This window comes from Nomascus leucogenys, chromosome 2 (assembly GCF_006542625.1).
Source record: "Nomascus leucogenys isolate Asia chromosome 2, Asia_NLE_v1, whole genome shotgun sequence".
NCBI lineage: Eukaryota > Metazoa > Chordata > Mammalia > Primates > Hylobatidae > Nomascus > Nomascus leucogenys.
The window spans coordinates 153,879,781-153,893,412 of record NC_044382.1 but is presented as its reverse complement, the minus strand read 5'-3'; the positions used below and the strand labels follow the sequence as shown (position 1 = coordinate 153,893,412).

At 58.6% G+C, this 13,632-nt stretch overlaps 2 protein-coding genes across 14 annotated transcripts in view; both read left to right on the top strand.

Moving 5' to 3' along the window:
• Positions 1–10,243, top strand: part of KLHDC4 (kelch domain containing 4) — a 62,341-nt gene extending 52,098 nt beyond the window's left edge. For 2 of the 13 annotated variants that reach the window (XM_030819878.1, XM_030819910.1), the window contains exons 9-12: positions 1,369–1,577; positions 3,144–3,546; positions 4,349–4,471; positions 4,752–5,012. In XM_030819878.1, coding sequence (XP_030675738.1) covers positions 1,369–1,577; positions 3,144–3,546; positions 4,349–4,470 — 734 coding nt within the window. In that variant the 3' untranslated portion in view covers position 4,471; positions 4,752–5,012. Of the gene's footprint in view, positions 1–381; positions 484–1,368; positions 1,578–3,143; positions 3,547–4,348; positions 4,472–4,693; positions 5,013–9,161; positions 9,312–9,447 lie in introns of those variants that run through there. The other 11 variants (XM_030819883.1, XM_030819882.1, XM_030819861.1 and 8 more) reach the window with 11 other exon arrangements.
• On the top strand, positions 9,411–11,171 carry LOC100580743. The gene is given in 2 exon segments (XM_030822222.1): positions 9,411–9,543; positions 10,243–11,171. Coding segments are annotated over 2 exon segments (1,062 nt in total).
• The last annotated feature ends 2,461 nt before the right edge of the window (positions 11,172–13,632 follow it).

Genomic DNA, 13,632 nt, shown 5'->3' with positions numbered 1-13,632 from the left:
AGGCGCAGGTCCAGGGTGTTTGCCGTGGAGTTTAGCGTCCCCAGTGCCGTTAGGAAACCAGGGGACAGCTCTGTCATGGGAGGCTGTGGCTTGGGACCGGAGGGCTGGGCTAGACCCAGGAGACCCAGTGCCTAGGCCAGGTCTGCTTTTGTGACCCACAGCAAGTTCTCCAACCTCCCCAGGAGAGGGGACCGTTGTGCACAGTGTTTTTACCTCCTCCTTGCACTAATATTCCTGAGGCTGAGGCCTCAGAAATACCCGAAGGGTTAATCTGAGTCCACACCCACTTGCCTGTCAAAAGACCCAGGTGCCTCTCCCAGGGCCCTGCCTTACCGCACCCCTGGCTGATAGGACAGACCCCTTCTTTCAGTCACTTTCCAGCTCACACCCCAGTGAACCTGAACCTGGATGCTGGACTGTTTCCCCCAGGGCGGCCCTCAGCCTGTGTGCTCGCTCCTCAGCCCCCAGGAGGAAAGCATCTTGGTGAGGGGCGACACGCCTTGTGTGTGTGGGTTTCTGTCACCAGGGAAGATCCTGCCCTGTGCGGCGAGTTCTTGTGGTGGTCTTCCCTGTTCCTTAACACAGTCGTGTGCTGGTGGGAATGAGGTGGGGGGCCCCAGAGCCACGCCCACCTGGGCACGGGTGGGTGACGTCTAGCACCACACAGAATATGGCCATTTGCTGCTGCTGGTTTTTTTTTAAATGTTCATTAGAGGAAGAAAATCTCCATTCTGTCTCCTAGAAGTGGTGGGAGGACATCTCCTGCACATCGGGCTCTGTGTGAGGGTTGGCACGTCACATAGGCGCGTGCCAAGAGAGAACGTAGACCCCTCCTGAAGTAGAGCTGGCCACACTGCAGCCCAAGGCGGGTCTGGCGCAGGCACTCAGACCCTGGGCGAAGGCTCCTCGCTGGCCACACTGCAGCCCCCGGGCGAAGGATCCCCGTGCAGGGCGGAGGGTCCCTGTGCAGGCCCAAGGGGGGGCTGGTGCAGGCCACTCAGCCCCCTGGGCTAAGGGTCCCTGGGCAGGGTGGCTTCCCCACGGAAGCCCCCTCTGCGTGTCTAGCGTGTGTGCTGCTTCTGCCCAATTCCTGCCTTTCCACTGCGGCTTGAAGCTGTCCCTAGTTTAGAGGTGCTTGGGGGTGTGTGGAAAGCTGTCGAATGCCAGCTCTCTTAAGGAGAAGGGTGGAACTCGAGGGGTGTTGAATGGTGTCTGTTTTTCTGCAGAGGGAGCAGAGTTTTTGCCCACAGTCTCATGGTTTTCATTTACCCTGTTCTGGGGAGCACCTGGGGTCCTGGGCGTGTCCTGGGCTGGCTCTCAGGGTCCTTCCTTCTGTTCTTATCCCACTTCCTTGTTCTCTTTTGACAGACAAGTGGGTGTGGACTCGGATGAACCCTTCGGGGGTCAAGCCCACTCCACGGTCTGGCTTTTCCGTGGCCATGGCCCCGAATCACCAGACACTGTTCTTCGGGGGCGTCTGTGATGAGGAAGAGGAGGAGAGCCTGGCGGGCGAGTTCTTCAACGATCTGTACTTCTATGATGCCACCAGGAACCGTTGGTTTGAGGGACACCTGAAGGTAGTGCAACCTCTGAGTAGTACATGCCATGATGCGCGGCCCTAACTCGGGTCCCTGCCCCCGCTGCCTCTTTCCAGCACCTTTGGATATCGGGGCCCCCAAAGCCCATGAGCTTTCTCAAGAGGGGCGGAGGTTCCGTCTCTGCCTGTGTCCTGGGTGACTAGGCTTGGAGAGCCCTTGGTCATGGTCCCCTCAGTCTGTCCTGGATGCTGGTGGTGCTGCTGCCTCAGAAGTCAGTTGCCCTGGGCTGAGGTGCCCGGGACCTCCCCGGCCCTCTGTGTGAGAAGGGTTTGCTGGAGGTCCTGGTGTGGACCAGCCTGTGTTATGACGCTTGAGCTTCCCTGGTTTCCCGCACCATCTTTACTGTCCGCGTGAGCATAGCTGCTGTCCAGGGCCAGCCCAGCACAGGCACAACAGTGGGTGACCCCAGAAGGGGATCCCCCAGTTGGCCTCAGGGTCTCCGAGTGTACCAGGTCAGCCGGACCCAGAAAGGGCCAAGGAGGGCTGGTCCCTGTTGGTTGCAAACTCCTGGAGCTGCTCTTGACATGTGGTGGCACCTGGGCTGGAAATTGGGAAAACACGAGGGTTCGTTTCTGAACCCACAGTCCGCCTCGCTCTTTTACTTCAGAAGGAATTGCTCCAAGCAGAGTCTGCACACCTTTCCCCTGTGGCTTTTTTTCAGAGAGCATGTTGACCCCAGCTAGTGTCACGGTTCTCAAACTGTGATCTCAGGGCCCTTGACATTCCCCAGGATTACAGAGGACCTCAGAGAGCTTTCCCTTTTGAAACTCACTGCTGCAGAGTCCAGACACAAAGTGGACCTTGGAAGTCTAGAATGTGAAGCTGACTTTGGGTTGATCTGGAGGTAGTGATCCTTGGAAAATTGGGAAATAACCTGGCAAATGTCACCTCGTGAGCTGGCAGCGTTTTGTGACAAAGTGACAAGGGCTGTGACAGAAGGGTCCAGATCGACCCTTGCAACACAGCCAGGGAAGTGGGACAGAGAGGGACGGACGGCTGTCCTGCAGGAAGCAGCCTGACCTGAGAGCTCCCCTTTAGAAACGTTTGGTGAGGAAGGGCCCCTCTCTGGCTTGCCGTTTGTAGTGAATGAGCTGGGCTTGTGGGCCTGACCATCCGTCTTGCTTGGGAAAGGGGAGGAAGCCCCTCAGCCTGGCTTCCCCAGCCCTTCTGGGAGCCAGCACTGTGGGTGATTGGGTTTTCCCAAGGTGAGCGTCGGAGCCCGTGGGGCTGGTGCGCTGTGTCTGGGGTCTGGTGGGCCTGTCCACCTCTCAGTGGAGGTGTGGAGCTGCCCCTCAGTGAGGACACGCATTCGGGAGTTTTCTCTCCCAGCCCAGGAGTGAACGGCGAGGCCAGTGGGAGACAGGAGCGTGCTCCTGTGGCCCAGTGCCTGCACCCAGGGAGGTTGGGGACTGCGCCCTCCTGGGTCACACACTCCCCACGCTTGTGGGCGGTCCCCGCAAACCCTCGCGTGGCCTCGTGGGCATAGCAGGAATGACACCTGCCTCACTGAAGCTGCTGCTCTCTGCTCCCTCGGTGTATTAATAGGGACCCAAGTCTGAAAAGAAGAAACGCAGGCGGGGCAGAAAAGAGGAGCCCGAAGGTGGTAGCAAGCCGTTGTGTGGGGGAGCTGGCACCCAGGGGCCTGTGCAGGTGGTCAAGGAGGTGGTGGCTGAGGATGGCACCGTGGTCACCATTAAGCAGGTGCTCGCCGCCCCAGGCTTGGCGGGGCAGCCCCAGTCTGAGGACGAAGACAGCCCCGAGGAGGCCAGCAGCTCCGCACCCGGGCCATGTCCACGCTCCAACGCCATGCTGGCCGTGAAGCATGGGGTGCTCTACGTCTATGGGGGCATGTTTGAGGCCGGCGACCGCCAGGTCACCCTCAGCGACCTGCACTGCCTGGACTTGCACAGGATGGAGGCGTGGAAGGCCTTGGTGGAGATGGACCCAGGTGAGCCAGGCAGTTTGGTGCTTCCGTGCCTGGGAGCGAGAGCCCACGGTCGTGTGTCGCGTCACTCGAAAGCAAGCCCTGCAAGCTGCCCAGAGGCGGCCTGTGCCAATGCTCCTTGCAGGGGCCTGTGCTCCTGCCTCCACAGTCAGATTGACGGAGAACAGGATCCTGTTGTGGAGAGGGGGGCCCACCCTGGGCACGTCTGTCCTTTGTCCCGGGTGCTGACGGGAGCTGCGGTTCTGGCGGCACAGGACGCGGGTGCATCTGCTGCTCTGTCCACAGCATGCTTGTTAGTGGACGGCCATCCGAGTCGGGCCCCGAGGTCCTGGGTCTGAGCCTCCAGTCTTGCTGCCTGACCCAGGGCCCCTCTGCTGCCGTAGTCACACGTCCCCTTTACCCCAACTGCTGCTGGGCTCGAGTCACCATGCAGTTTTTAAAGATCTGAGACTAAAGCAGAATCCACAAATCTAGGGAAAGGTAGTGAACTGTTGGCTCAGGATGTTTGCCGTCCTGTGAGAACACCGTGAGCCAGGGTGGAGGGTGGCAGGAGGCCCTCTTGGCCAGCCGCTCCCTTATGGGGGCGCTTTTGCGTGTTTTCCGTCTCAGATCTCTGTCCTGAAGCCCAGGGGAGCGCAGTCTGTTTCCTTTGTGGATCTGAAGGGGGTCAGGGAAGAGGAGTTAGGTTTCACATCATGGTTCTTAAGAACATGGAATCCCCCAAGGAGATAGCCACCACCGTCCCGCAGCCTCCGCCGCCTGCCTCAGCTGCGCTGATGTGTGTGTGTTCACTCTGCTTTTGAAGAAACTCAGGAGTGGCTGGAGAAGACGGACTCGGAAGACGACAGTGAGGAGGTTGAGGGTGCCGAGGGTGGAGACGAGGACGAGGATGAAGACAGCGGAGAGGAGAGCGGTGCGGAGGACTGAGGTGAGCGGGCTCGGGCTGTGGGCGGCGCGGCGCGGCTGCTGGGTGTTTGTGAAAGGCATTTCATGTTCATCGGATTCTTATTAGAATTCAGCGTTGTGAATTTTTAAAAAACATTGGTGTGTGCAGTATTTGGGCAGCTTGCTAATGAGTGCCACGTGCCTGTGGGCTCTTTGATGAGGTCTTCCCTGGAAACCCGGTGTTCTTTCTACCCTCCCTGCACAGGCCTCCCCCTCGGCTGAATGTGTTTCTCTCTTATTCCTTCCTCCTTGCGTATCAGCAGAGCCCCCGCTAGGGGCGCCTGGCACGTGCTGTTCCCACGTCCGCCCAGGACCCAGCCGTGTTGGGTGAAGCTCTTGGGGCCAGCCTGCGCCCTGATGCACAGGAGAGAGCTGAAGGTGGGTGGCCCAGGCCAGGGTGTGAACTTTCTCCCATGGTTTAGTCTCTGACGCAGTGCTGGGCCGGAAGTTCAACGGAGTGCAGTGCAGGTGGATTCCCTCAGCAGCCTGTGTGTTGTGTAAGATAAATTGGACTTGAAACAAGACCACCGCGGAGGTTGTCTTCTGTGTGGCCTTAGGCACACCGCAGTCTTCCTGGGGCCTCTGCCCCGGGCCAGGGCTGGGCCTGGGGCGAGACCACCCAACACTGGAGGGTGGAACCTTGGACACAAAGGACCCTCACGAAGCAGGTTTCTGCCCCTGAAGCCCTAGAATATGCTGTGCTTTGCGAGCCTTTCCTTCTACAAAACCAGAAGAGGGCCGTGACTGCCCATCCGTCTTCACACTTGGGATCAGCCTTTGATGCCTGGAAACTGAAAAGCAGCCCACGGCCAGTGCACACCTTCCCGGTTCTCATTCACGTGGAGCACCGCTGGCCAGCTGCACACGGGGGTCTCGTGGTGGGGGCTCCTCGTGCAGCGGCCTCACTCCTGGGAGCCCCCTGCCACTGCATGGTCTCTGGGAGGCTGTGGTGGGACCATCCCTGTCCCTGTCCCAGTCGGGTTTAGGGTTTAGGATTAGCATTTGCAAAGCGACAGGAAGGGAGGCCGGAGGGCAAGGGATCCTAACGTCCCCACATGGCTGCCACCATGTGTCCCCATCCAGCTCCTCCTGGCTCCAGTGCTGCGCCTAAGGCTGTGGTGTGCTAACTCCCAGCCTAGGCCTGCTCCAGTCCAAGACTGAAGGCCAGTTCGGATTTGCATAATCGGGGTCACAAGTTGAGCACTAAAACCACACCTGGTGCAGTTTTGCGTGTCTTAAATATTCTGTACAGTGGGAATGCAGGATCCTTAGTTTTCTATAATGGGGCTGACATATTCACTGTGGTCCCGTTTCTTATCTGGGAATTGAAAACAAGGCTGGTGGGGAGACTTCCCTCCTGGCGGAGCCGGTGTTGGGTGGGTGGAAGCGCTGCTGGGAGAGGACTAGAAGCTGACTTGGCGGCGAGCACCTGTGAGCACCGCCCTGCTCCCTTGGCCGCTTTGTCCTCGCTGCTCCAGGTGGGCCCAGGAACACCCAGGTCACCTTGGGGCATTGGCTTCAGAAGTGTCGCCTCTCAGGATCATCTCGGGCGCTTGGCCATCTCTTCAGCAGGGCATGTGCTGAGCTCCCCGGTGCAGCCAGGTGTTCAGGAGGCTTCAGTGGGCGGCACTTGAACTGGCCCCAAGGGCCCCGCCCACTGCCATGGGTGTGACCTCACTTCAGGCTTCCATTGTCTTATTTTTATTTATTATTTATTTATTTTTTTTGAGACGGAGTCTCGCTCTGTCGCCGAGGCTGGAGTGCAGTGGCGCAATCTCGGCTCACTGCAAGCTCCGCCTCCCGGGTTCACGCCATTCTCCTGTCTCAACCTCTCCGAGTAGCTGGGACTACAGGCGCCCGCCACCACGCCCGGCTAATTTTTTGTATTTTTAGTAGAGACGGGGTTTCACCGTGGTCTCGATCTCCGGACCTCGTGATCCGCCCACCTCGGCTTCCCAAAGTGCTGGGATTGCAAGCGTGAGCCACCGCGCCCGGCAAGGCTTCCATTGTCACTTGACCAGAATGCTGATCAGAAAGGGGAAGGCTCTGGGCACTGCCTGTTCCCTGCTGGGGACACCTGTCTGGTGCGTCTGGATGTGGGTGGCAGTGCCGACAGGAGTGAGGCTGCAGGTGCCGCCCCCCTCAAGGGCTGCAGCTTGTATTTGTGTTGCGCCGCCCCCCCCCCCACCCCCCCGACCCAGGGCTGCAGCTTGTGTTGCGTTGCACCCGCCCCCCCGCCAACCCTCCCGAGGGCTGCAGCTTGTCTTGCGTTGCGCCGGCGTTGGCAGCCCGTCTGGGCACTTCGTCTGAGTGCTGGGCAGTCAGCGTCTTTTCCTCACACTCTCAGTTGAGCTGGTTGGGAGAGGCTCAGGCAGGGCTGAGAAGCCAGAGCGCAGGCAGCAGCGTCCTCGCCCCCGCAGCCCCTGCCCAGCTCTGCGGCTCCGGCCCTTGTCCAGAAGATGGACACCGTTGTGTGGCCGGTTCTTTCTTCCCTCCTGCTCTTGGAGGAAGGAATGGAGAGATCTTGTTGGCTTCAGTGTAGTTGTCTGTTATCAGAGACGGTTTTTCTTTCAGAGGAGCTTGTAACTAATTAGATGGGATTCCAAGGAAAAAGATACTTTTCAATCAACCAAGTTGAAAGAAAGATGATAGCAGCCCTGAGGAAGAAACTTCTTGTACACTTTCTTATACAGAAAGCATTTTGCTTTTGTTGCTAAAGATTGGGTTTGAATGAAGGATGCTGATCAGAACCAATGGGGATCAGTAGACGAGCTCCCAGCGTGGAGTGGCTGTCACAGCCGTGATTAAAACAGGGCCCTTCAGTGTGGAACCTTGGGAGACACAACACAACACAGGGTGGTGGATTCCTGTGCAGAGCTCTGCCTGCCCCACGGGCCTGTGGTCTGCTCTGTCTGCCGGGGCCCAGTTTACTGAACTACTTGGTGGCCAGACAGCAGCTGTAGGGCGTGAGCGGCCGGCATGAAAGCCCAGGGCCTCTGTCTCCCGGGAGCTGCTGGTATGGAGCGGCTGGGACACACCATACTCGGTGCTACGTTCTTGCCCAGTTCCTCGCTGTGGTGAGCTGCTGGCTGTTAGGAAGCCTCGGCTGCAGCCCTCCCACACGGCCCCCGGACCCCTGACCGCAGGGTGGGCAGGCGTACCAGGTGAGGCACTCTGGCTGGCCCACTTGGCAGCAGGGCCACAGCTCCTCCTCGAGGGCTTTGTGGGATTTTAAAGGATGAATCATCTTGTTCTCCATTCTCCCCCTGCCGCCCATGCGCGCCATGCTCTGTGTGAGGATGAATTAGAGGGACTGGCCATGAGCTGTGGCTTTTTTCGTGGTTGGGGTCGGGTGGGGGGTGTTGGGTGGAATGAACATCAAGGGAACCACCCATTGAGCTTGGAAATCCTTGCCAGGCAGTTGGTCTGTGTTTGTTTTTAGATGAGAGCAGTGTTGATTGCAATTTGACCTCTGACTTTTTTTTTAATTGAGTTGGTACAAGCAGGATGTCATTGGCTAGGTGACAAAGTCACTGGGGGACCAATTACCAAAATGCCTGTTGGTGAGATATACCCTCCTCAGGGCTCTCCACAGGCGCCTCCTTCCCCGTGATGTTCAGGTGACGAGGCGAGACCCCGCGCTGGATGTGGCACTCGGGTGTTGCAGTGAGGAGGTGGCGCTGTGTGCTTGATGGTTTCCATCAGAGAATAGTCTGCCTTCCTCCAGAAGGAGCGGGGGATGGTGGTCCCCCAGCCCGGAAGGAAAAGGAGCCGTGCTCTGGCTGTGATCACGGCCCCAGCCTGCCTGCCTTTGTGTATGGAAGGAACTTGCTAGTGACCGCTGCTGTCCTGGGCAGTGTAAGAGTGTTGTAATCCCAGCACTTTGGGAGGCCGGGGGCGGTCACGAGGTCAGGAGATCGAGACCATCCTGGCTAACACAGTGAAACCCGTCTCTACTAAAATACAAAAATAGCGGTGTTTGGCGGGCGCCTGTAGTCCAGCTACTCGGGAGGCTGAGGCAGGAGAATGGCGTGAACCCGGAGGCGGAGCTTGCAGTGAGCGAGATCGCGCCACTGCACTCCAGCCTGGGCACAGAGCAAGACCCGTCTCAAAAAAAAAAAAAAGAGTGTTGTGTGGAGGCCGTGAGCGCTGGAGGCCAGTCTCGTTTTCGTAGCCCAGATGGCTCCCGGTGCAGGTTGCAGTCACCTCCATTTCTCTTTCGCGAGAGAGCTGCAGCAATGCCATCCGGGTCCTGGCCACGCCTGGTCACTGGGGTCCTGACGGTGGTGTCCCAAGGCACACGAGCAGTCCCTGACGGAAGCTGACACGCTGTCATGGCCAAGGGCCACAGTGCAGGTACCACGGTGACCCAGCTTCCCGAAGTCCAGCTCACACCCGTTTTCCTTGTCTCAACCTTCAGAGCGCTTCCAAGCCCCCACTGGCTGCAGCCCACCCAGGGGACCCACCTTTAGAGGCTGGACTCAGGCATCACTGAGGAGTGAGAAGCGCAGGTTTACAAAGCTCTGGCTGGGAAGAAATTGAGTAACCACTCCCTGAGAAACAAACGGGGACGTTTAATTACATGAACGCACGCATTTAAAGAACCGCCTGTGCGCTCCCGGAGGGCAGAGCCTGCCTCTCTGGTTATTTTTGTGTCCTCCATTCACTTACAGGCTGTGACAAACCCCATGCCCACGCTGCCTGCACTGCCGGGAGACTCGGGGCTGGGGGAGACATGCCGCGGTCACCACTGCAGAGACTCGGGACTTCGGGAGGCATGCCCTGGCCACTATTGGTGAGCCAGAGAGACGAGGACCCCGCGCCCGGCGCCACGGACTCCTGAGACTGAGGACCCGCGGTGCTGACCGGGGACGCCACGGGACTCACTTGAGACTGAGGATCCTGCGCGTGCTGACCCGGGGATGCCACGGGACTCACTTGAGACTGAGGACCCCGCGTGTGCTGACCCGGGGACGCCACGGGACTCAGTTGAGACTGAGGACCCCGCGCGTGCTGACTCGGGGACGCCACAGAACTCGAGACTGAGGACCCCGCGTGTGCTGACCCGGGGACGCCACAGAACTCGAGACTGAGGACCCCGCGTGTGCTGACCCGGGGACGCCACAGGACTCACTCGCAATTCCTGCTCACAGCACGTTTCCTGCTCGGAAACCAGGAGAGCCTCCATGTGCCACCCAGCTCTGTCCACACATCCATTGCGCAGCTCTGCAGCGGAAGGAAGTTCAGTAAAGACGCTGGTTTGTAATGAGATAAGTGTTCCAAAGTGTAACACAAAATTGCTTATTACTAAAAGGAGCAGAATTTCTTTTTAATCTTGACAGTGTTCCTTGCTTTCATAACAGTATGATTTAAACTGTTACATTCATTTAGGAAAACTATTTGATTTTCATTTTGTAAGTAATCAAGCTATCTTTCCAGCTTAAAGAGAAAAGGCTCAGGGTAACTTTTTAAACCACTTAATAAGAAAAGTTCTCTCTTTGTCATTGCACGGAATGATTGTACACAGTATTAGCAAGCCGTTCACATGCGCCAGGGCTGACTTGGAAGGAAACACAGGTTAACACTGTTTTCTGTCCGAGTTCACAGAGGTGTTTGCAGCTGGAGTGAGGGTGCCTCTTCCGTGTGGCTCCCCTGAGCCGAGAGGCCCCTGTGGGTTTTTTCTCCGCCAGGCTCTGGGACAGGGTTTCTGTGGAAATGGCAAATGGTGCAGATGAGCAGAGTCCTGCTAGAGAGGTCAGCTCAGCGTTCAGGAGGGGGCGCCTGCCCCCGAGGAGAACACAGACCTGCCTGGGAAGGTGCTGCCCGAGAAGTGTGCCCTGATGTGGCCACACCTGGGGACGCAGGCTCCCCAGAGGCCCATGTGAGAAAGCCAGCGGTTCCCAGGCTGGGGGTGCAGGACGGGCCAGGCACCGCCCTACAGGGCCTGCCCCCCAGCCCCCGCACCCTCACACCCATCTTCCTCTCTCAGCCCGACCCCAGGGTCTGGGAGCCCCCAGCAGACCCGCCCTCCTTGCTGAACAGGGGCTGCCCTTTATGGACTCGGCGCCTGGCAAAGCTGCTGTGGAGGAGGAGTTGGCTGTTATGGTCGGGGGAGGCAGCCCTTGGGTTGTCAAGGTTGGTGGTCAAGGTTGAACCCATATCCGCTGGAATCTCCTGGTCTGTTCCACACACGATCATGTGGGAAGCTCTGGGACCCGAAGGCCGTTCTGATCTCAGGGGTCACAAGTTCTCACAGCAGCCTGGGGTCACCAGAGACCAGACCTGGCGTTAGCCTCTGTAAGGAGCTGCCTGGCTGCTGGGCTGAGCTTTGCTGCAGGCCCAGGAAGATGACCAAGAAGGACAGAGCAGAGCCCCATCCGCCACGGCTGGGAGGGCCCCGGGGAGCACGTGCACAGCAGAACCCCATCCGCCACTCCCTGGGCTGGAAGAGGCTTCCTCGGTATGGATGGCAGCTGTTAACGAGCAGTGGTGGTGCAGCTGGAGGCCTCTGTCCCATGGGGACACAGACATGGGGGAAGGATGGCGGATGGGTGTGCACACTTGGGAGGACGGGCGGGCAGCACAGGTGCGAGCAGGTGGCATAGGCGCACGAGAAGGGTGTGTCTGAGACAGGATGTTTATCCCAAATGCCAGGAGTGTACGAGGTGGACGAGTGGCCATGAGGTAGGTGTGCGAGGTTGTTGCCTGGCCCGCTCCGCCGACCCCAGAAACCCAGCGGCCTGGGCCCAGCACCCAGATACACATGGGGTGAGCTCACGCCCACGCTGTGGCCTGTGCCCGTCATGGGGCCGCTTGCTTCTCCCAGGCTTCGGAACAAGCTGGCACAGAACGCTGTGGCTGCATTTACAGCTCAGGCACTTCCACTTTGCGTTTCATGAAGAAACAGACTTAAAAAGCATTTGTTCCTAATGGGTGGGCCGAAGTTTGGGAGGAGCATTCAGCTTCTCTTACAGTATGGCTTCACCTGTTCCTGAGCGCCCTGCTACCCTGTTGCTGACCTGGGTGGCTGAGGTCCTCTGGTAGCGTTGACTGCCCCTCTGCAGCCAGAGCCATGTGCCGGCCCCCGCTTCTGCTTATCAGGAATCGCTGGCCTGCAGGTGCTTTGTGGTTTGCCATGGACCCTTGTTCCGTCCCTTTCCAGCACCCACCCCCCACCCGCCGTGCATTCCGTAGTTCATTTTCAAGGCAGGGGGCACATGGTGAAAATACCGCCTGGCTTTTTTTCAACAAAGGCAGCTGCACTTTTCCTTGATTGTTTTGAAGGCTGAGCCGGCAACCTCCTTGGCACTTGGGGACAGTTGCTTCCTCAGTTTCTGCATACCAACTGCCTCACCTGACACGCGGCCTGGGCGTGAGAGAAGCCAACCGGGTGCCTGAGCTGAGTGACTCCTTCTGCCCTCCAACCTCCGCCCTCCTCCAACCTCCTCCTCCTCCCTCCAACCTCCTCCCTCTGCCCTCCAATCTCGTCCCTCCTCCATCTGCCCTTCTCTTTCCTCCGTCTGCCCTCTAACCTCCTCCCTCCGCCCTCCAACCTCCTCCCTCCAACCTCCTCCCTCCAACCTCCTCCCTCCCCATCTGCCCTCCTCCTTCCATCCACCCTCCTCCCTCTGCCCTCCAATCTCCTCCCTCCGCCCTCTTCCTTCTGCCCTCCCCTCTCCTCCCTCCACCTTATCTGGAATCGGGGTCCTGGTCCTGTGCTAGAGGCAGACCCTGGCCCGGGCGAGGTTAAAGGCACTGCGGGAGGGCAGCGTCATGATGTCCTGAAGCTTGCTGCGCCCGGTGCTGTCATCCGGCTGAAGGCAGAAACAGTCACAGCACCTGCAGCTATGGAAGGCGGCGACCGAAAATCTAATAGGCACCTTGATCTTTGCCTTTCCAAGACCAAAGGCAAGAACAGTCGGATCAAACTTAGGAGGAGTCAGAGAAGCTGAGCATGACCTCGAGGAGGGGGACGGTCCTTCCGCGCTCTCCTGCAGAGCGTTCTGCCGCAAGTATGAGGTGAAATCCACACTGTCCCGTGAAGACTGAGGGGAGTTGCCGCCGCACACGGCCCAGGAGCGCCAGCAGCTTGGGGACCACCACGGGCCTCAGGGCCTCTTCAGTGCCACGGGTCCAGCTGTCAATAACACTTCCCGGGGAAGGAGTAAAGGACAACCAAGAACCTGAACTGAAAAAGTACGAAAAACATTTCATTTCCCTCGAGTTCTCCCCACTTTAGGTCTGCAGTGCCTTGGTGGCCGTGAAAGTGAAAAGGAGCAAGTGTGGTTAGAGCCAGGGGCATGGTTAGAGCCTGGAGTGTGGACGCCCCGTGGACTGCTGGCCCATGGCCTGGCTTGGGGCCTTACAGGGGAGCGAGTTGAGTGCATGCAGGGGAGGGCCCGTCTTTCTACAATGTGTGTCTTGTTCTTGAGATGGACTTACTCTGTGGTCCAGGCTGGAGTGCAGTGGCGCGATCTCGGCTCACTGCCACCTCTGCTTCCCAGGTTCAAGCGATTCTCCTGCCTCGGCTTCCTCAGTAGCTGGGATTACAGGCACCTGCCACCATGCCTGGCTAATTTTTGTGTTTTTTTAGTAGAGACGGGGTTTCACTATGTTGGTCAGGCTGGCCTCGAACTCCTGACCTCAGGTGATCCACCCGCCTTGGCCTCCCAAAGTGCTGGGATTACAGGCATGAGCCACTGCGCCCAGCCCTGTCCTGCTCTTCTACATTACCACCGTCTTGTCAGTTAGCTCGGCTCAGGCATTGCATGCCTGATCTGTAACTTTGGGAATCCTGTGAGCTAATGGTTCTAGATGCAAAAGAATGGATAAAGAGACTGTTTCAGGTTCCTGAAATTATCCAGGCACATTCTGTGCACTACTGAACTTCAGAAAGCACCAGTCCATCCAGTGTGCAGAGGCTGGTAAGTAAAACAGGCCACCCATGGGCACAGACAGGTTCACCAGAGGCCCCGGGGCAGAGGGTCATCTCCAGCTCTTCCAGGGCAGGGCTAATCTGTTCCTGGGCCAGAGGTGGACCTGTCTGCAGGCTTGTAAGGGTGGGGAGATGCCAGCCTGGCCCATGGGCTGTCCACACCCACCCCCCGCAGACCGTGCTGCCGTCTGGAGGGGATGCCACTTCTT